At 40.2% G+C, this 23,578-nt stretch overlaps 1 protein-coding gene across 2 annotated transcripts in view; it reads right to left on the bottom strand.

The window, feature by feature from the left end:
* Window positions 1-23,578, bottom strand: part of sptbn1 (spectrin, beta, non-erythrocytic 1) — a 119,539-nt gene that overhangs the window by 31,548 nt on the left and 64,413 nt on the right. For both annotated transcript variants that reach the window (NM_001375351.1, XM_031901509.1), the window contains 12 exons: window positions 16,832-16,983; window positions 10,635-10,808; window positions 10,413-10,504; window positions 9,514-9,594; window positions 6,883-6,998; window positions 6,245-6,357; window positions 5,935-6,122; window positions 5,016-5,133; window positions 3,279-3,437; window positions 2,456-2,758; window positions 2,180-2,333; window positions 66-936 (listed from right to left, as the gene is read on the bottom strand). In NM_001375351.1, coding sequence (NP_001362280.1) covers window positions 66-936; window positions 2,180-2,333; window positions 2,456-2,758; window positions 3,279-3,437; window positions 5,016-5,133; window positions 5,935-6,122; window positions 6,245-6,357; window positions 6,883-6,998; window positions 9,514-9,594; window positions 10,413-10,504; window positions 10,635-10,808; window positions 16,832-16,983 — 2,521 coding nt within the window. The remainder of the gene's footprint in view (window positions 1-65; window positions 937-2,179; window positions 2,334-2,455; window positions 2,759-3,278; window positions 3,438-5,015; window positions 5,134-5,934; window positions 6,123-6,244; window positions 6,358-6,882; window positions 6,999-9,513; window positions 9,595-10,412; window positions 10,505-10,634; window positions 10,809-16,831; window positions 16,984-23,578) is intronic.

The raw sequence follows: 23,578 nt of genomic DNA, 5'->3' as shown, positions 1-23,578 counted from the left end.
TGTAAATATTTGTTGGATGTTTATTTTTCCCGGCAAAGTCAAAGAGTAATGAAAAGGAAGGATACCTGTGCTGAATAACTTCAAGGTCTTCTAGTTTTTCAGGGATTTGCATGTTGTTTAGCCATTGCTCCTTCTCGACAATCCAGAGCTCACAGGCATCAGCTTCACTGAACATTTTGTAGAGTGTCAGGGCATCTTGCAGAGCTTGTTTTCGAAGCCTAGCCAGCTCAGCCAATTCCTTATATCTCTCTTCTATTCCAGACAATCTGTTCTGCACATCTGTAGAATTGAATCGCTCCTCGGGGAGGGCAGCAGCCTGCTCATGGAGAGCATCAATGGTTGATCGGTAATTTGCAATTTCTTCAGCAACATCCTTGTGCTTTTTAACTAAGGACTGGGTAGAATACTCATCGTGTCCAACATCACTACTAGATACAATCCTCAGGATGTCTAACATCCATGCATCAACGTCATCAGCATCCGCCTGGAACTGATAGGAACTGGTGGTATCTTCCAGACGTTTCTTTCTTATTGCAGACAAGTGCTCCAGGTTTGCCCACTGCTCTTGAATATCCTTAATTCTCTCTCGTATTTTCTCAGAACCGAAATGGTCTTCGGCAATCATCTCCTCTCCCTCTTTAATTGTCTGAAGTAGGTGTCCACTTCGACCACTCATCTCATCCTCAAATGCTTTGTGCTTGCAATACAGACGTACAACACTTGTCAAATCCTTTCCATAGTCATCAGAGGACAGAATCTGTTCCTTCTCACGAATCCAGCCCTCTTCTTCAGCCATTTCCCAGAAAAACTTCCAGAGGCGCCTGGACTCCTCAAGACGAGCCCGCCTCTCTGCAGCCAGCTGACACAACTCTTGATAACAAAACTCCATATGGGCCACGCGATCCCGAATAACTTGAGGGTCACATGGTTTATAACCTACAAGCCAAAAGAAAATATATAAAATGTTAATTTAACCACAATGCCAATGTATGGACTTTTTTTTTTAACATGCATTTCAATAAGCAGTCATCAGTATGAATAGAGATTCTTAGATGAACCTGTATAGGCTTCCACTCCACTGTATACTGGCTGTCTGTTCACCTTTTTAACGTAAGTAGAACTAAAGTGATCCTATAAGTGATCTAATAGTTTGCACAAACAAGACCTGAAGACCTGAAGTGTGGCTTTTTATGATTAAAACAAGAATATGACTATTTAGGTGATGCAGAGATTAATCCAACCCTTTGTGGGTGCAGTTAGGGGTTTTCTGAGAGTCCCTATATTTGTACTCATCACAGCAAAGAGTATGGCAGCCACAAAAACAGCCATAAATTGCTTTGTGGGCTGCAGCCTTAGGGTTAAGAAAATAGAGCTACTAGTAACAGCAACTTGTCAGAGTTACAAAAATAGATAATGCTGATCATTTACCGATAATTGTCTCTACATGTGTTTTAGCAGAGGCAATTCTCAGTATTGTCTAGTATTTTCTGGTATTAAGTAGCCATGTAGCTTGTCTTCACACTTAGGGCCGTGACAGCCGTGGGCGACTAATCTCCCTGTCTGTCACAGCCCTTAACCCTGACATCACTGCCTGAGTACATACACATTTCCCTAATTGATTGATTAATGTACAACAGGCTTTCTTCTGTGGTTGGGAGAGATAAACAGGAACAATTATGTTTTCTATACAATATATATTTTAATAAAGAGAAAAGAAAAGCCTTTGCTCCCAATGATTGCATTGGTAGAAAGAGGAAATAATAGAATAAACATAAATAGTTTAAGGATATACTACAGGAGCCAAACAGCCTTTAGTGGGATTAGTTAAGTACTCTGGTATTATAAACACAAACATTTGATGAAATCCATGTTGCTGTGTATCCAGGAGACCATTCATGGTAAGGAGCAAACCCAACGACGTAAGCATATTCCATTTTCTATTCTAGAAGTGCTCTGTAAGCCTATCATCTTATTCCTCAAACAAAAGTTTATGGAACTGATCTAAATAAAAAAATATGATGGCTTGATTCAAATCATATAACATCTCTATTTTCATAACAGGCCATCTGTAATGTAATGGACTGCATCCACAAGATTTATATCCCAGTTAATCCTCTGAGAAGCAGACAGTAACTGAATGGCTTAAATGCAAATCCATACTTTTTCAATCATACAGTACCTTCTCCTCCAGTGGCAAATCTCTGGGCAGAAGCATTGACAGCTCTGACCCTATCAGCTTGAATGGCAATGTCAGCCTCCACCAAGGCATGTTTCTGCAACAGGTCCTCAACCCCCAGCAGATGCTTCCCGTAATCTTGAGACAATAACAGCACCTGAAAAATGCATGCAAGGAAAAAAGTAGATTATTGCCAAAGTATAAAAACAGGAGTCTTGTGTTCTACAGTAGGCGATAGATAGGAGTGGGCCTGGGGAACAGACCATCAGTCACACCTACCTTCATTTCATCCATCCAGTCCATTATGTAAAGCATTTCTTGGAAAACCTTTTGTAAGCCGAGGTTCATTTCAAGGCGCAGTCGTCGTGCCTTGAGAAGCTCAAGCAGATACTCCCACAGGCGAATGACATTATCCTTTCTGGCGGTGATACGTTTGATATCATGGTAGTTTTCGGCTTCCAGTTCCCTAGCGACCGCCACCACAGCCAAAACGCGCTCTTCATAGGCAGCAATGTCGGTTTCAATGGCCTCGTGCTTTTTTGTGGCTGCTTCCACAGCGGGGAGGTCAAAACCAAAATTATCCTGCAAAACAAAAAATGAATGTAAAATGATTACAAACATTGTGGGGCTAAATATATTTTCCACAGACTCTAAAGAGCAATGAAAAGCTATTTTACAACTATTACAACTAGCTAGTATCAGAGAACAAGAAATGGACATATGGTTAGAGAATTAGTTTAGCAAATATTATAGGGCCCCTGCACTTTCCTTAAATTTAAATCGGTTTTATTCAATTCAGTAGTTACTTTATATGATGGTCAGGAAGTTTTGGGTTCTGGTACAGTTTTACCTTGAAAGCATTTTATAGAGAGATTATCCATGAAAGAGAAATAGACCAACCGCTGATAACAGAACACAAAAGTGGTTACGTAACAAAAGGCACTACCCTCTAGCCCAAGAGCAGTAACCCATAGTATCCAATGAGCAGGTAGCATTTACCAGTCATCTCTTTTAAAGCAGACATCTTATTGGTTGCTATAGATTACTGTTCCTGGGCAAACTTAGCACCTTTAACTGCATATGAGGGTTAAAGCATTCCTACCTGAGACACCAAACGCTGGTTTTCGCTTAGCCAGGTTTCCCTCATAGCTGCCTTGCGATCAAATCGACGTGCGAGTTGTTCCAGTTTCTCCTGTCGGATGAGCTCATTGCGCAGTGCCAGTTCTCTCTCGTGTTCAGCTTTTTCCAGTCTTTCCCAGGCCTGACATTGAAAGATCATAAAGCTGATCACAAAAGAGGCCAGGAGTAGTTGTATGCACACTGACAGCCAGTATATAAACCTAAGCTACTATGGATATTTTCTTTTAGTCCTGTTCAACCCTATGATGCTTGTTTCCACCCCAATGTGTAGTGAGAGAAATAGAAGTTTTTGCTGGTGTAACCAAGCCAAAAAGCTCTATTCTAATCTGAAGGTGGCCACAAAAAACCATCCAGATATCAATCCGGAAAGCTGTGGGACTGCATCAGTTCATTAATGTGGTCCTCACTACAACTTCTCGTGTCTCCTAGGACCTAACAAGTGAATAACAATGAAGGGGATAAGCATTAGTATGATATTGCCCACCCAAGGTTGGCATACTGGGGGAAAGATTTGCTCATTTGGTGAACCAAACAAGCAAATCTTACCTTAAGAATCACCGTACAGATCACTAGCAAATAAAGCTCTTCTCTGGTTTGAGAATCACTGTACTGCACAGATCACTAGACACAAAAATGTATTCTGATCTGACTTGACATTACTGTACTGTACTGATCACTGACAGAATTGCTGTACAATGATTGTCAAACAAGTGAAAAAGAGGCCTACTAATCTGTGCGACTAGCAAATAATGCTACACAAATGTTACCCCAGTAATCTGTGCACAGATTTTAACCCAGAGATATGAGCAATAAATCTCAGGAGACTGTGATACATAAGGTATACTGGTTTGGAGTAATTACGGATCTATGCACTAAGGGGTGTATTTATTACCATTGGAGACATGAGATTGTGTTACGGTAGGTTAGCTAAGCCTGTGAACTTGGCAAAGAGGGGTAACTGGGCAGAAGAATGGATTCAGATTAAACTAAAGAATGTGCAGAGGTATAGAGTAACCACTCTACTACTCTGTAAGGAGAACAGAACAAGGAAAAGTCTATGTGAAATACATTAACTGTAAAGTCACATGGCCGAGGCATTTGGCTCTGGAGAGGGAAAACAGAGGCCAAGTAAGAATACATTTGTTAAGGAATAGATACACTATCCCTGCAACATGGATGTTCACATTGTGGTAGATTAGATTAGTCTCACCCATGAGATGAGGGTGATAGAAAACCTGCTGTTTGGGCATTTCTGTACTAAAACATGTGATTTTACATCATTGTAATGGGCAATGTCAGCTTTATTTATTCATGAAAAGTATCTAATGTAAAATCTAAGCAATTTTTAAAATAACTAATTAAGCTATGCCCACTGTTTCTGTAATCTTAGCATTAAGGCCAGCAAGAATGTGAGGAATTTGGCTCTGCTGTATGAATTTGTATATATACTCAGCAAACTCTATTCACGTTGTCCAATAATCACAGCAGAAACACAGGGTGGCACCAACAGCCTCACACAGGAATCTCAGACATGGCAACAATTCCGCCTCTGAGCGATTGCAATCAATAAAAAGCTTTGTGTAAAGGTTATTTTCTGATTTTCCCAGCAAGAACTACATAACTCACCCCTTACTGGAAATCTGAAACAATGGGAAAGGAGAGGCACTGGTAAGACAACACAGGGAAAGCTGGTAGTCACCTTGTTAATATCTGAGATGAGTTTGCCCTCCCTTGGCATGTACACTTTCTGGTTATTCGCCCTCATTTTACTCTGGATAGTGAAAAGCAAGACCTCTAAATTTCCTTTCTCTGTAAATCTGAAAAAAAATAAAAAAATAAAAACCATAAGCATGGAAATTCTATTGCTGATTTCATTATGTTAGAAGTAATATGTCATGCCATTTACTGGCTTCCCTCTGTAAGCAATTAAAGTATTACATTTGGTTTTTGTCACAAGCAGATTGTTGCCTGAATAGGTCTGGAATGGCTAAAGGTGGCCATGCACGTGAAGATGTCCTTGTTTGGCAAGGTTGCCAAAGGAGCGGATCTTTCATTAATATGCCCACATTGAGGTGGGCGATATCGGGTTGATTAGGTAATTTGTCCCAAGGGCCAAATGATTGAATAACATTGACAAAATACAGTCCGTTGGGACAAGGACCACATCAACCCACTGTTGTGCTCCTTGTCCAGAGGTGGTTTTTAAATCTGGCCAATTTGTAGCCAGATATCAGTCAGGCAGGTCCATCCAAGGGTGGCCCATACATGGACCGATAAACTGCCAACTCAGACTGTCGGCAGATTTTATCAGCACGTGTACAGACACCTTTAGTTTTTGTGTATGGTCAGCTTTATTGCATGACCACTATAAAAGCAAAGGATCACTGACAATTAATCGGGACCATTTAAGGTATGAATATTGCAGGTTTATGAGGTGCAATCAGTGTCTGCAATTTTCAATTTTTGGAAATGTATGCTTACTCCATATAGCTGTAATTTTACTTGGAACTACCATTATAGTAAATATAAAAATATTTAATAGTGTTTTTGGTATTTCTTATTTTTAACAAATCTGTGTTATTACAGTACTAAAAAAAGCGAAGGCAAATGTGTCTTACTTGGGGGGTTTCTCCACAGTGCGGTAAGTATTGAATGCCTGTAATTGCTGCTGTACACCAATTAAAGAATTGGCAAACTTCCGATTGTTCAGGATGATGATGGTCTGCTCGATCCACTCCAGAAGATCGGAGGCCAGAGATTCGTATTTCTCAATCATTTTCTCGGTTTCGATTGCGTTGTCAAGCACCTGCAAAAGACAAAACAAGTTCAGCGGTTTGTTCAGAGAAGATTTAGATTACCGGCATATATACCGATATAATACCAAGAGCTGAGTATGTGCTATATTTTATATGCATTTCATTGACTTACTTTTCCAATACGTTTGCCTTCCACAGCAAGAGCCTTCATTTTAGAGAAGTAGTGGTAGTATGTTACAACATAGGTAATGATGGACTTTTCATCAGGATGGTCCACACTGATATCTAGGGCACAAAGATATACCAAGAAGTTCATCAATCACCATGGAAAAACGTAGCTGCACTTGACCCACGTGGATAAACGCAGAGAATCCGCTGCGTGTTGCACTAGCTTTAAACATTTTTGACTGATGTGGTCACACACATGCTGGGCCCAATTGGGCTGATAACTGCCAAACTTCTTTCAGACATGTTAGGCAGGCTACTGGGAGGACCCCATTCCCAATGCAATAAGCTGCGGTTGCTGAAGGCAGCAGCTTTTCTTGGCCCGTGCATGTCCAACTTTAGAATTTTTGACCTTGTTCAAAATTACAATAAAATAAAATGGCACACCTTCTATTGTGCTGCACAAACAACCCATACTGCGTTTATAGTATGTGTCACTTTAGCACTGGGTGAAAGGGCAGGGAACGAGAAATTCCGATATGGCAGATAACGTTATCACTTAGTAGTAATTTGACACAAAGGTATGGAGCCAAACAAAAGCAGATATTGGTAATATTAGTCCTGTTATCACAGTTGTTGTCTTACCCTCAGGGTCCAGGAGCTTTGTAAGGCCAAGGTGCTGCTCTGCCAGGTTAAAAGCATTTTGAAGATTGTAGTGTGCGTTTGATTTCTTCAGCTTATCAAAATCAATTAGATCAGGCCTAGATGGTGATAAAAATTCTATCAGTGTTATAATGCCATAGCAACAGCATCAATATATATGGGGCAAAAATATGCAGAGTACGGCAAAATGCCAAAAAGATGGTTACATGTGTAAAACAAAAAGAAAATGTCTTTAAAACAATGATGTTCTGGTACTTAACCCCTAGCAGGTTAAATAAAATATACCCAACAATTCCAAACGTTTGCTGGAGAGGGTGCCCAGATCCTGGAACATTACTGTATATATTATATATAATATTACTATATACATTGCCTGTAACCCGCTCTTGATGTATAAAAACTTCCAATAAATTCTAAGTTACAAAAAAAAAATATGCAGAGTACAAGATGTGTTCCATGTCTTTCCCCCAAGCACATGGTCTTTCGACATGGCCTGGCCTAAGTCAGCCAAAACCTCTTACCCTTGTGGAAAGTTGGTGACCTTGGTCTAATGGCAATGGCACACATGGTGATTTAGGGTGCTATCTGGCTGAACAATTTTTAACTTAGCAGTAAGGCAACACTACACTCTTAAATCACCTACATTCATGTCTATGGGAATTGCCTCGACCTATGGATAACTCACAGCTGAGTGTTTTGTTGCCATAGAAGTGAATAGGGGACATTCTATCAACCGATGGCCAGGCTGGTAGCTGCTTGGATGACAAAACACCCTAAATCTCCGCATTGAAGAGCTGTGCTAGATTTTGGTCAATGGATTTAAACACTTCTTGTAAGTTTTACCATTCAGTCTTATTCAGCCAATCAAGATTTAATTCTTCCGTTCTAACAAGCTTAAGACTGGAGCTTCTGTAAAACACATTTTTTTTATTCTCATTCAAATGAACATCATTATAGAAATTCTGCTCCAAGCAATCCACTCCTAATCAGAGACTTGTTCCCTCACTAGAAAAACAAGTGGTTTAAATTAAGACCCTGGTGGCAGAATGACGTTTGAAAGCAAAATTAACAGCATATTTAATAGTGGGACTCAAAATATTTCCTGCCACATGATAGATGCCTGTTTATACAGGCTGCTAAGGCTGACAAACTGTGAAGAGCTCATATATATTATATATATATATTCTAATTCTGAATTCAAAGGGAATTCATGAGTCTTTTTCTGGATCTGGCCCAATGCTTAAGTGTCACTTCTTTGCCACAACAAACTCTCCATCAATTATTTTATTTGCGAGCTGCACTTTTCCACCTCCTGCTTTTCTCATTCAGTGATCTTTCAAGAGTGCTTAAAGCTGAGTATGCGGTCTGGTCATATGAAGTTCAACTAGCCTGGCCAGCTTAGCACTCTCAGGCCAGACTTATATAAAAGGCTCTATAGGTGTCACAACCACTAGGGCATACATTCAATTATACAGGCAAGTTACACAATGCAAGCTACTTAACAGTTAAAAATCTAAAGAAGGTGATAAATTCTATCTGTAAAGGCTCCAAAAGAGGTTACCAGCAGAAACACAATTAACTATAATCTGAATCATAGATAGCTACTTGCTATGCTATGGGTCTCTTATAAAAGGTTTCCACGTTTTAAAAGCATGTTATTGTCTAGGGGGTAATGGATCATTTACAGACAGGTCCTAATAAAAACAACAGCTCTTTCAGTGCAGAAGGACAGTTCCAAAACTTATATTAAAGGTCAAGGTCAGCTTGGGAAATATATGACCATATTTTATTAATTCCCTGCAGCCCTAGCCACATAAAGTTCCACCAGTCCTGGGACATGCGTATATCAAGCCCCCTGAATCCCAAGGAGTCACACTACTTAAATCAGTGGTTCCCAACCAGTGGCTCGAGAGCAACATGTTGCCCACCAATCCCTTGGGTGTTGCTCCCAGTGGCCTTGGTTGCATAACAAAAAACATGTTGCCAAACAGAACCTCCTGTAGGCTGCCATTCTACATGGGTCTACCAAATAACCAATCATAGTCCATATTTGGCACCCCCAAGGTGTTTTATGCTTATATTGCTCCCCAACTTTTTTCAATTTAAATGTGGCTCAAGGGTAAAAAAAAAAAAAAAAAAAGTAGGGGACCCTTGATTTACATGCTACACCAACAGCTTGCAATAAAAGTTGACTGGAGAGCTGAATATGAGTTTGAAAGATACATTGTAAAAAGCCTATAACATTAGACTTGAATGGTGACTGTATAAAAACAGGCCCTGTGTCTCTCCATTCAGTTTATTATTAGCAAGCGCTTTAATAGCAAACATAATTGGTTTGCACTTCCCCATTATATTATGCTACAGTCATGGCAAAGGGGCAAACCTGCAAACCTGCAATGTGCTGAGAGAAGAACAGAAAGAATATTTTAAAAACAGCCCCCACTCACTGCTCCACAGCTTCAGCGGCTAAAGGGAAACCTTGTTACAGGAAGATTGCACCAGAAACCGACATTGTACTAATGAGGCAACCACAGTATTTCTTGCACATACACCCTGCGGCAATGTGGGCAGAGTGGCAGCGTGCGCTGGCATGGCTCTAATTTCTGTACATACCTGTGTTTGTGAATAAGTGCATTGAATGCCATGCCGTCCCTCCAACTGGTTGTAAAGTTATGGATGTTCACATTAGGATAGCTGGTAAAGAAATTAGAAAAAAAAAAAAAAAGTTACACAAAGGGAAACTTCCAGTCTGCATTCTCTAGCTTATTTCATTTAATATGCATTTGTATTTATATGATATTCCAAGTATATATTACATTTCTGACTTTTCCCACCGTTGTGGCAAAAATTCCCAAAATTTCATATCCTACTCCTGTCAGACTAATCTGCTCACGTCTATATAATGCATACTCCATTATGATACAATTTTTCACCTGTGTTAAATCTGCATTACCACGGGCAACATATCTTCTGAAATGCCTTGCCATTGCAAAACATTTGAATTGCCACAAACATATTACTTGCTATCTTGCTATCTATTAATCTGGCTAAATCACAGGGAAATACCTTCCCTCCCCTTTTAATGTAATAAGGCAGATAGCTGTGGGAAATATATTTCATTTGCGGTGATCCTAGTGTTATGCAATGACAAGGCATTATCGAGAGATTTGTTGCCGGCGGTAGTGCAGATTTAACACAGGTGAAAAATCTTACAGCATGCCATTGCCCCAATGGGTTGAGTTTAAGTTATACATTTCTGTTGATGGTTCCTGGGCCATTATGTGCACTTCACTGTCCCATGCAGGGTAGCTGAACCTGGAATGGACACAACATAGTGGCTGGACACATGGAAAAGCACTGTGCCTCTTCCTTACATGGACAATACAGTCAGTTCTGTGCTTTGCACTAATCCCATTAAGGAGGGACATGTTTGGTGCAAGCACAATTGTTTTTGTGAAAACTCTAAACTCTGTAAGAAGATCTTTTGAGGTAATCTTTTAATCCTTCCTCACCCAGCTGTCTTCATCTGGCACCACAGAAGCAGCGCGTCCTTAGCAGATTTCTTCTCCTTGTTGTCCTCAGTTTCAACACTAATATCTTGGATCTAGGAAAAAACAAACAATTTTCCCTTGAAATCTGCACTTACTTTTGTACAGTAGCATCAACAAAAGTGCAACTGGGGATCAAACATAACGATTGCGTATATATTGTATGAATTATAATATTGCTTTTACCTGGAATCGGAGAATAATGGTCCAAATAAGACCAAGGGTCAGCCTGTGATTTCCATCCACGATGTCATGGGAGCCCATGTTCTCCAGATGCACCCGCTGTTCCTTTAGGAACTGGAGAGCTTTATCAACGTTTTCCAGGCAGTGGATGCGCATTCTCCCCTTGGTGGGTTTGGGCTGCACACACAGAACAAAAAAGTATGTTAATTGGAAGTAAAAACGGACACATTAGCTCATTTATAGTTATATAGCCAGCTCATTGAATGTTAAGAGAAGCTGCAGGACCCAGTGTTGCCATGGTGAGACATGCTTGTTCTGGTATGATGGGATATCTCCATCCATTAGAGCTTTAGCTAGTTATACATAGGCTAACCTTTGCCTGTGTGTATGGACAAAACTACCGCCAGCACAACTATTATCTGGTTTGGAATTGCTCATATCTATTGTGCTGGTTTGTAAATACCACCAGGTGAAGACTTTTTTGCCTATTTATGGGGCCAAAACAACCAGCTTGGCCAATATCTAGTTGGGTATAAGTTATATATCGACTATGTAATTTAAAAAAGGAAGCTTCAGACAGTTGATCTGGCACTCTCCTGATGGGTATGAAGGGTCCTATTAGGATCTGATGGATCAACCAGACCGTGGCCACCGTCTGGGTCACTATATTGGGCAGAGATCTGCTTGTTTGGTGACCTCACCAAGTGACTGGATATTTCATTGTATAGCTAGCTTTAGAGTTGGAATTCAGAAACCGACTGAGGCCTACAAGCTGGAGAGGCCTTGTCTGCTAAACAACCCAATAGAAAATAAGATTACACCCCAAGCTTGTACTATCCATATTATACAACAGGAAACAGACGGATATCCACTAAACTATAGGGCCCAACAGTCTGGTTACAAAATGACATGTTTTGAAATTAAATGTTTTAACGGCAGTATCCAGAGAGGAAGATAAAACTTCCCCTAAAATCAACCTTTTATGATGGATTAATGAGAAGGCAGTAGTGCAGGGCAAGGAGGGTTTCTAATTTAGGTTATTTTTATGGCCCTGGCCTACATAATGCAAAAACTGCACCTAAAATCGTCTCTAGCAGAGCGACATAAGAGGACTTATTATTTGCAATTTCTGTGCCAGCGCACAGGGGAAGTGTAACAAACATTTAGTATATTACAGATGGAGCCATTCTGAACAGTATTCACTTGTCTAAATTATATATAATTGTCAATATATAATTATTCACCTTCCTATTCTGTCTTTTTCTGGCCTACAACACTAACCCTGGCAACCAAAGCAAATGTTTTTGGCTTATATTTGCATTCAGAGCCTCTACATCTCACCTCTGGACTTTTACTCACTGTTTGTTAGATCAATTAAGCTCTTAGCAACCTGAAATTTTATTACATTCCAAGCCTGACAGCATTACAAAATCATGTAAATAATTCAGAAACCACAATACAAATATAACGTGAACACCAGTGTGTTAATTGTCTTAGAATGCCACTACTAAAGGTTAATTTTAATTTAATGGCCACTAAACTATCTCTTGATATTATAAATTATTTTTTGTCATCATAGCAAAGCTCAATCTCAATTAACAAATGGAGGCAGATGCATTATTCCAATAGCACAATGCTGGGAAAAGGAAATCCTGCTCCAGAAGGCACAGGAACTGCTTAAATTAGCCGAGCAGAAATTGCCCTAAAAGGCTCAAAGATTGGGATAATCTTCTTTAAATGAACGGTGTCCACCAATGTCACTTAGAAGGGACCTTTTATCCTACACACTGCTTGCTTTGTTGTCCTTAGTGCCCAGGGAGAGCTGATGGCTATTGACACAACAGGACTTTTCTTTACTGACAGATGGCTGCCATTTAACTCAATGGCAGTGATAAGGGCACCTTTTTTTGGTAAGCCAAAACAACCAGATTGAGAAAATTTGTGTGTCATTAGTCTTTAACTCACACTGTAAAGCACTACTGCCTGGTCATATCTCCAGTGCCACAGACACACACACCTTGGCCCCTTGGCACATCCATGTTGTCACACCAGAGCGAGTCTTTGGGAGGAGATAGGAAAGATAATGGGCAAAAAGAACCTGCAAGCTGAATAACATCAGCAAAGACACAAGGGCTTTTATGACTGCTGTGGTTCTTGTGGAGATCAGCGGTGGTCAGAAGAACCATAACCACGGGTGGGACACTATGGTCTTCTCGCTGAGAGCCAGACACTAACAGTATTAAGCAGATATCTGTGTGGAATGCAATATTTGCTTCACAGTGATGGTGTCTGAATTTTAAAAAGTTAAAATTTTAATGGCCCTGTAAAGCAGTAAGCAAAATTCTGTTTGCTCCAAATAGGAACATATTGGCACTTCCCAGAACATTAATTAGAAGCAATCCAACAACTAATATGGAGACTGACACAAATAAAAAGAGTAGACCTATGCAGTTGTCCAACCATGTACTCTATAATCACCTGTGTTTCCCTTGCCTGTATCATATGATGTATGCAGCAAGCACAATAGGTTTCTTACTGGCAGAAACCAACATCAGCCCATCCCCCATTACAGGCCTGGGCTGGAAATCTGTGGATTCTGGCAAATGCCATAGGGGCTGCTGTAAGGTGCCATAGACAGTCACTATTTATTGGTTGGGGGCTGTTTGGGCCTCTGTGTACTTGTGATGCTAGGGCCTATATTGACTCCCAGTCCAGACCTGGTCCACAATTCCAACACATGGGTGTCCTTATTGCACTGTGACAGGAAATTATGGGCAATGTTCCTTTTACACACACACACACTTTTTTTGCTGCACTGCTGTGTAAAGGTGGCCATACACGCACCGATATTATCGTACGAAACCTCGTTTCGTACGATAATCGGTGCGTGTATGGCATGTCGGCGAGTCGACCGATATCGCAGGAAGCTGCCGATATCGGACGACTCGCCGATCGGACAAGTTTGAAAATTTTGATCGGGCGCCATAGAAGGCGCCTGACCAAAATTCTCACTTCAGAGCTGAATCGGCAGAAGGAGGTAGAAATCCTATTGTTTCTACCTCCTTACCTGCCGATTCAGTCCTGAATGGTGTGTGGCGGATCTTACGATGTTTCGTGCGACCGATGGTCGCACGAAACATCGTCGGATCGCCACGTGTATGGCCACCTTAAGTGATATATCACACTTGGAGATAAGAGCAACAAAGCAAAGGCTGGCTGTAACCCAGAGGCTGCTGCAAACACTAACTGCTCCTTCTCACGTTACCATACAGTTTAGGAGATGTACAAATATTAATGCAATAGCCAAGCTAAACCCTAAGCATTATTGGGCAACTTGCATTTGTTCATCATATTGACTCTGGTATTTAACATTTAATTTGCACTTCATGCTGTGCATCACCAGTGATGTTGTCAATAGCAATTAGATTTGAACAATCACCTACAAGTTAGGAAACAAAGGCAAAAATCTGATTAGTTTCAATGGGCAACATCACCAATGATGTGGGCTTACACACTACTAGTAGAAAACTCGGGCCAAAACCTGCCCCATGTGTGCACTGACATTGCTTTTATTCAGGATTCAGGCTGTATTCGCATTGCCTCAGCCCTCAGAGGAAACGCTAGGTGTGACACTGTGACACTAGCCTTCACAGCCAGGTTTGCAGCCTATGCAAACGCTGATAGTTACAAGCCAACACCTACAGATAAGTGTGAATTCCTTTTCCAGTTAGAAGCTGCCAGAGCGTGCAGTAACATTCATGCAATGTCGTTTGATAGAAATTGTCAATTCAAATGTATCATTTTGCCATAACTGGTCCTTTAAGCTATTGTCCCATTATTTGAATTCTGAGTACAGGTATAGGATCCGTTATCAAGAATGCTTGGGACCAAGGGTATTCCGAATAAGGGGTCTTTCCATAATTTGGATCTCCATACCTTAAGTCTACTAAAAAAAATAAATAAAACATTATTTAAACCCAATAGGGCTGTTCTGCCCCCAATAAGGGGTTATTATATCTTAGTTGGGATCAAGTACAGGTACTGTTTTATTATTACAGAGAAAAGGGAATCATTTAACCATTAAATAAACCCAATAGGGCTGTTCTGCCCCCAAAAAGGGGTAATTATATCTTAGTTGGGATCAAGTACAGGTACTGTTTTATTATTACAGAGAAAAGGAAATCATTTAACTATTAAATAAACCCAATAGGGCTGTTCTGCCCCCAATAAGGGGTAATTATATCTTAGTTGGGATCAAGTACAGGTACTGTTTTATTATTACAGAGAAAAGGGAATCATTTAACCATTAAATAAACCCAATAGGGCTGTTCTGCCCCCAATAAGGGGTAATTATATCTTAGTTGGGATCAAGTACAGGTACTGTTTTATTATTACAGAGAAAATGGAATCATTTAACCATTAAATAAACCCAATAGGGCTGTTCTGCCCCCAATAAGGGGTAATTATATCTTAGTTGGGATCAAGTACAGGTACTGTTTTATTATTACAGATAAAAAGGAAACTAGTTTTATAATTCTGAATTATTTGAATAAAATGGAGTCTATAGGGTTTATTCACTAAAGTGCGATAACGCTTATCGCATGCTTTTTTGCGTTAAAATTGACGATTCACTTAAGTATTATCGCGTGCGTTAAGTTGCATATCGCGTGCGTGAAATAGCACACAACCAAATGCATTAATTTTACCGCATTGCGTTAATTAGCGCGCAGAAATATCACATTAGTCTGTGCGAAAATTAACACCTACTTGGAGAAGGCGGTAATTATAGAAAAGTACAGTTCATGAGCTGCGTTAATTAGCGTGCATTGCGTCAAATACCGCACAAAAATAGTCTTTGCGACTTAAATAACGCAAACTGCATTGCGTCTAAATTAACGCAAATATACTTTTAGTGAATCGTGCGTTAAGACGCAAAAAATAAATAAATGCGATAAAATTTTTAACGCATGCTATAAATAGCGCTCGTTTTATCGCACTTTAGTGAATCAACCCTTATGGGAGAGAGGCTTTCCGTAACTCGGAGCTTTCTGGAAAATGGGTTTCCGGATAAGGGATCCCATACCTGTATAGTAATTGGGTGCTATGCTATGAGCCATGCTGGACAGTGAAGGTCTGGGTGGTCAGGGGAGGGTCAGCAACTAAAGTTGGGCATATATGGGAAGATTTGCTCTTTTGGCAAGTTTGTCAAGAGAGCAGATCTTTTCCTGATATGCCCACCTAAAGATGGGCGATATTGGGCTACTTTGATCACTTGGCCCTATTGCCAAATGACTGCTTAACAACGGCAGGCATAGGCGCCATCAAACCTAATTGATCAAGATCTGGCCAATTTTAGGCCAGATCTTGGTTAGGTAGGCCTGTCAGGGGTGCCGGTGTATGGCCACCTTGAGGATTTGGTAGTTCTGAACAATACTATTGACTTGCCATTTTCTCCAGATCAGTGCCCATCCTAAAGACCATTTAGGGTGATTCAAAAAATGCCCCTGGAAGGCCATTGTAAAGGACAAGTAAACCCTGGCTCCATCATGTTGATCTCTGAACAGAAGCATGAATTTGATTTTTATCTATTTTCATTCTCCTGGTAAGTAACTGCTGCATAAAGCCTGGGACATGTAGTGATCAGTGATCCCAGTAATCACTAACTCCTCCGAGCAGCTCTGCATTTTCAGGTATTGGGGATGAGGGCTGTCTGAGGGGTGGGTTTGGTTGATGCAGCTGGGTGAAGACGACTGTACAGAGGCACTATGCTTGGAAAGCAAAAAGGATTTATGTCTTTAAACTTCAATTAGGATCTTGGGTGAACACTAATTTGCTGTCACAGGTTATCTTCAAACTATGGTAGATACAGCAATAATTGGGGCCATGACAAAATGTTCAGCCAAGGGGAGTTTGGACCAAAACAGGCAGAAAACTACTGATCTGAACCCAGCCATGGGGAAATAAATTATTATTTTTTTTTTTAAAGTTAAGCTATTAATTTAGCATTAAGCTATGATAAAGCCAGTATGCCTAGCAACGCTAACTGCACATAAAAAGAAAAAGTAAAGCCAGGAAATGCAAATGTGACTAGAACTGGGCAGATAAATGGCCCACTACATATTCTTCCTATCAGGACTCAGCTGACTTGCATGTGACAAGTACATTCCTCCCGGTGATTGCCCCTTGCAACATTTGCTTACGAGTCTTTCTCCGGAGAGAACCTCCAGTAGTTTGATAAGCATCCTCCCATCTCGAAGGTCTGCGTAGAGATCAGTAATGCGGCACGACACCCTGGCCAAGTGGGAATTAACCCATTTTGTGAAAGTCTTCTTCTGCACAGCTTCACGTTCATCTGCAAAGAGGGAGGCAAAAAATTCCATTGTTAACAGACAGAAAAAGTGCAGTAGATGTCATATGCCAATAAGCATGGCACTGCCTGCTGGAGGGAAAGGTTAGAAACCCACAGCAACTAACTGTACATTTGTTGTCATTACCCAAACTGTATGTAACTGGAGCACTTCAACAAGTAGAACTGTCACTGCGCAAATCCAGTCAATACTAGCAATACCTCGATACCTCAATGCAGATGCAATGCACATTCAGTGATTAATACGAGGCATCCACTTACTCGCTTAGTGAGCTTTAGGCACATGGGGTATATTCCCCACCCACTGGCAGAAAAGTGCCTGAATGTGGCCATAGCACCTGTTATTCCCTTGAGTGTGCATGTTCTAGCTAAAAAGCCACCAGACAGACTCCACTAAAGTAAATGACTCACTGCAGAGCTACATTCTAGCACTTTTTTGCCATCTAAAAATGTCATTAGAGAATACACCCCATGTGCATAACAATGCAAGTTATACATATATTCATTTTCTCCCACAGCCTGTACTTACTGTTTATACTGCAGCTCACACATTAACCTTGTTCCCAAGGAAAAAGTATTATTTTGTCCCAAGAATTTATTGTGATACCCTATCCTATGATTTTTCACCCATTATTCTTTATATAGTGTCACCAACATGTACTTTACAGAGATTAAACATCAATATCAGTCCCTACCCCAGTGGTTCTTACAGTCTAAGGTCCATATCACATTGAAACAAAATGTATTTAATTTCATCAAAAACCAATGAACCTGCCTGTATGTTTTTGTAATGTGGTGGTGGGAGCAGTACCATGTACCCAGAGGGGACCCAACCAAGGAAAGGAGAATAAAATAAGCAGAAAAGGTACCATGCCATTTAAAAACACAAAAAAGGAAAAAAATATTTTCTTTATTGGACCAAAAACTATCAAGTTTACGTATGTCAATGCCACAAGGCAAGCAGAAGTAATACTCAGTGTGTAAAATGGAATGTAATGAGTCCTTAGAGATGACTCGGGACTAATCTAACCCACAGCTCGTTTGTCACATCTTAAGCAATGAGTTGTACAAACATTTTAAAAACACACTTGGCCGTGTCTATTGTGCTTGAACTCTGAAGAAAACAGAGCGAAACAAAAGAAATTCCTGCACTTCCTATACTGCCCCTCGCCTTGACATACGGAGGCATCCGTGCGCTTGCTTTGTGGGCAGGAAACGTGGCAGATCCGCAGAACTGTTTGTAATTCCAACATTAGGTAAAAGGTCTTAAGATTTCAGTTTTGGACTTAAATGGAAACGAAAAAGAGAAATCAGCTTGTTTTCATATCTTGGCTTTTTCTAATGGATTGTTTCCGTTAACGGTGCCTAACCCCTATTTCCCCAGCCATGGGAGGAATGTCTATTGTGTAACTGTGAAAATAATGAGTACGTCTGTCTCTGGCATGAAATCAGATCTAAAAACAATACTTATAGCAGATTAATCATTAATGAATTAATAAACAGAATGGGTAAAAAAGGGGGGCTGGTCCTGTTCTACAGTTTCCAAAAGCTGCCAAGATCCTCCATTGTGACATCTGAAACTAAAGAAATTGGAACCTGCTTAACAACTGGAAGTGTAAAATCCTGTTAAAGATAATCAGACCTGTCCGCGATAATACGTATGAATGCAGAGCTGCTTTATCAGGAGCCTCAGATAGCCATGGACATATAGGCCAATAGCCTGAGGCGCCTGAGGATCACTGGCAGGAGGGATAAAGACCACATTCCAAAGAGGGTCCCTCCAAACCCCACCAAAAGCTCATCACTCAATGAGTAGTCCCAGAAAGAGATGGCGAGTCATCACTCAATGAGTAGTCCCAAAAAGAGATGGCGAGTCATCACTCAATGAGTAGTCCCAAAAAGAGATGGCGAGTCATCACTCAATGAGTAGTCCCAGACGCTCGGAGTGCCTAACTACTGTAGGTGGCTGGCACTGTCATGAGAGAACTATTGGATTAGGTAGAAGAAGAAACCTGCAAGGGCTGTAGTGCCAAGAGAGAGAGCGTGCTGGTCCCGTTACACTCAGGGTGGGTTGTAGGGTAGGGCAGAGAGAGCAGCTGGACCCACAGCATCTCTCTGTTTTAGGATGGAAAATAACAAAAAAAAAAACATACAAAGGGCATGTTATGATTTGCATCCCTACATTACCATAACCACCTCCTCCACTCTTTTCAACTCAATCAAACGCTAGGACTGCTAATAGTAGAGGGTACACAAATAGCTATTAGTAGCAGCTACTTGTCACGGCTACTAAAACAGACAATGCTGACCATTTACTGATGATTGTCTCTACATGTGTTTTCGCAGAGGCAATTCTCAGCATTGTCTATAGCAGGATGTTTTCTGGTGGTTAGTAGCCGTGACAAGTAGCTGCTACTAAGTAGCTCTGTGTGTCTTCACCCTTAGGAATTTGCTTTGAAAGACAAATAATAAACAAATATAAGGCACAGGTACAAACGGCAGAGCATCTTGCCAATAGCAAGCATCAGGAAGTCGGAAATGACCCCCCGGCCCCACTGATAACACCACTAAATTATAATCTCGTAGCAACATAAGGAAGGAAGGCTCCCTTAAGGAAGGCACAAGGACAATAGAATAGTTATGGGGGCTGCACTAATGATTTTTAGTAGAAGTGAATTTCATTTGAGACACAAATCTTTGCCTGAAATAACATACACCACCTTAATAGCACTGCTCAAAGGAGTTTCGCTGGATCATTGAAAGGGGTTGTTAACCTTTAAATTCATTTTTATTATGATATAGAGAGCACTATTCTGAAACAAATTGCAATTTGTCTTGATTTTTTTATTATTCATGTTTTTTTTTTTATTTAGCTTTTTGTTTAGCAGCTCTCCAGGTTGGAATGTCAGCATCTATCTGGTTACTAGGGCCCAATATAACCTAGAAACCAGACAGCTGTTTTAAAGGGACAGGAATATGAATAGAGGAGGGCCTAAAGAGAAAGATAAGGAACACTACGTAACAATTAACAAAAACATTAGAGCTTCATGGAGCAATAGCTTGGCGGCTGGGTTCAGTGACCCCCATTTAAAAAGCTGAAAGAGTTAGAGACTAATTCAATAACTGAAGACCAACTCAGAAGTTGCTAAGCTCGGCCATTCGATAACATACTAAAAGATAATATGATGGTGAACTGTAATTAGGTTTAGATTTTCCAGGGCACAGTTGCACCAATCTGACGGCACAGACACGCTGGCAGTTGCACCAATCTGACGGCACAACCACGCTGGCAGATCTTTATGAGATACCATCAGTAAAAATACAGCCCCTATGGGCACTGTGCTCTCATATACACCCATAGGGACGGACTTGGTACAATGAGAAATGAAAGTGAAAACTGAAACAAATGAATGGAATAATCTCCCCAGAAGAGCATGTGAATGTGTTCCTAGTAAGAGATTAGTCAGTAGCACAAACCTTACAGTTGGCTTTAGAGCAACACAAATAAGTTATTGCTAAGATCTTGCCGTGACTCGACTCATACGCTGCTTCCTGTGCAAAGAGCTCAACGTGTTGCTTAATGTGAATTCTTGCATATTATCATTTCACTCCCAGCTCATGATGGAACCACAGAATTATTGGAAATCCCCTAAAAAAATATACCCACCCAAAAACTGATTTCTGAATAATAAAATAAAATGTAAATTCTAAGCAGCTTTCTAATTTCAACTGGGTTTAAAGTTACTGGAAAATGTAATCGCAATTGAAACCAGTATTTATTTTTTATCCCTTTCTGTTCTCTGGTTCGGAGTCTTGAAATAATATAGCACAGGACACGTCTCCCACGAGTCTGTTTTTTTCTGTTGCCTTTTCAGAATAAAAGGGCTGGTCACGCAAGCACAGGTACCTATACTCTTGGGACATGTTATCCACAATGCTCTGGACTTCTGGGTTTTTGTTTTTTTTGTTTTTTTTTTTCTTTCATTTGGATCTCCAGATTACTAAAAAAATCACTAAAACAATAAATAAACCCAATAGGATTGTTTTGCCTCTAATAAGGAAGCATTAATTATATCTTAGTAGGCAAGTACAATGGACTAATATCATTACAGAGAAAAAGAGAAATAATATGTTTTATATTTTCTAATTATTTCATTAGAATGGAGTCTTGGAACTTTCTGGATAACGGCTTTCCGGATAACAGATCCCATAACTGTAATATAAGGCAGCATTACTGCACTAAATCCTTTATTTCCTTTATGTATTTTCTTGCCGAGTAAAGACAAACTTTTCTGTAAGATATATCTGGATAAACAAAATAAGTTCTATTTTTGCAGCCATTTTTCATGACAATTAGGCAAAAAGAAAGCAGCATGACATCGGGGTCCACGGATGACATTTAATATGGCCCTGCCAGAGCATCAGTACAGCAGCATCAGATATCCAATCTGAGAGAAACGGACGGAGGAAATGAACATTACGTGACCCGTTGCAGCTGTTACACAAGTTTCCTCCTAGGAGTCCTGTTTGGCAGCCAAACCCAGACCGAAAATGAAGAGTTTATGCTAACAAACAAGCCAAAGGGCAGAATACAACCTCCTGGAATTTTCAAATAGGAATGAAAGAGCATAATATTATTAGCAGAACTAATAAACTCAGCAATCTGCCATGTGTGCTTCTCTGGCAGGTTTTTAAAAGAATACTGTCATAATTGTTAAGGTATACTTTTTATTTCTAAATTATGCTGTTTACAGGCGCCATCTCAGTGCATTGTGCCTGAGTCTGAGCTTTCAGAAGGAGCCAGCGCTACACATTAGAACTGCTTTCAGCTAACCTATTGTTTCTCCTACTCCCATATAACTGGAGGAGTCCCAAGCCGGACTTGGATTTCTTACTATTGAGTGCTATTCTGATACCTACTGGGAGCTGCTATCTTGCTCCCTTCCCATTGTTCTGCTGATCGGTTGCTGGGGGGGGGGTTGATATCACTCCAACTTGCAGCACAGCAGTAAAGTGTGACTGAAGTTTATCAGAGCACAAGTCACATGACTGTGGCACCCTGAGAAATGAAGAATATGGCTAGCCCCATGGGACATTTCTAAATTAAATATAAAAAAATCTGTTTGCATTTTTGAAAAACAGATTACAATGCAGGATTCTGCTGGAGAAGCTCTATTAACCGATGTGTTTTGAAAAAAACATGGTTTCCCATGGCAGTATTCCTTTAACTACATCTTTAGTAATCCTATGGCCTATGGCACATGGGGTGTTCTGACCACTGCGGCGGTTCTTACCCCTGAATTGTGTGCAATGCATAAAATAACAGCAACAGATTTATAATATTTTCTTTTTCCATTGAGTGGACACAGGGATCTCTAACTTGACCAGTGTTGTTAGTGGAGTATCTCAGGGGTCTGTCATAACTTGTTTATTAATTAACTTGAGGTTGGCATTGTAAGTCTTTATTTTTGCTAATTAGGTTCAATAAAGATAAATGCATAAATAAGAAACAGACTATGGGTGTGTTAAGAAGGATCTGGGGGGGTTTGTGGATAACAAGCTGTGTAACTCTAGGCAGTATCATTCTGTGGCTACTAAAGCAAATAAACTGCTGTCTTCCATAAAAAAAGGCATTGACTCAAGAACCAAAAACATAATTTTGCCCCTTTCTATGTCCCTGGTAAGGCCTCACATTGAGTATACAGCTCAGTTTTGGGCTCCAAACCATAAGAAGGATATTAATGAGCTACAGAGAAATGCAGAGAAATGCAACTAAACTGGTAAAGGGGATGGAAGGATTTAAACTTCTGTTCATAAGTATATTGCTATGTACTTTCCAACTACTGCCAAATGCAATGGCTTTCTTCAGGAATGCCTGGAGTTAAATGCACAAGGATTATATTACTACATGATTGATTATGCTCACAAAACAGGTCTTTTCTGTGTATACTATTATACTTGAGTATAGGCTACTATATTGCTTCTATTGGTAATGCTATTCTCTACGGATTGCAAATGAACTCTTAGGTGACCATACAGTGGCAACCACCTGTTGGGTATCTAACCCACTGGCTCTCATCTGCTGAGATACTGGCTGTTTTGGCATATAGTCAGTTGAAATTTTAAACCTGCCCTACTGAAGAACCAATCCATATCCATAAAATAAATATATAAGTTGGGACTGTCTGTCATACATGACCAAAAACTGTAGCAAAGCAGTACAGGTGTGGCCATCTTAACACTTCAGGAAGACATCTCCACCATAGTTACTGATGGAAAGTGTTTGTAAAATCCATATGGCTACTCCCACTCACAGAAGGACTTGTGTGCACAAAAGAAGACCTTGTACTTTATTATACAAAGCTAAAGTGGAATCCCACACATGGTCAGATTTTTCATTAAACAATTTCCTTGTTTTGAGAAAAAAAAATATGAAAAGATGATGCCTCATTGAGAGACCTGAGAACCTCTCTGAAATGAACACAATATGCACTTAATTATGCCTACATATCTACTACATGCTTCTGGTCTGATAACAAATTGTAGGAGATCAGCAAATAAACCTCAGATAGTGAAACCA

The sequence above is a fragment of the Xenopus tropicalis genome, chromosome 5 (genome assembly GCF_000004195.4).
Source record: "Xenopus tropicalis strain Nigerian chromosome 5, UCB_Xtro_10.0, whole genome shotgun sequence".
Lineage (NCBI taxonomy): Eukaryota > Metazoa > Chordata > Amphibia > Anura > Pipidae > Xenopus > Xenopus tropicalis.
The sequence above is the reverse complement of the archived record's forward strand: the minus strand, read 5'-3'. Positions and strand labels throughout refer to the sequence as shown.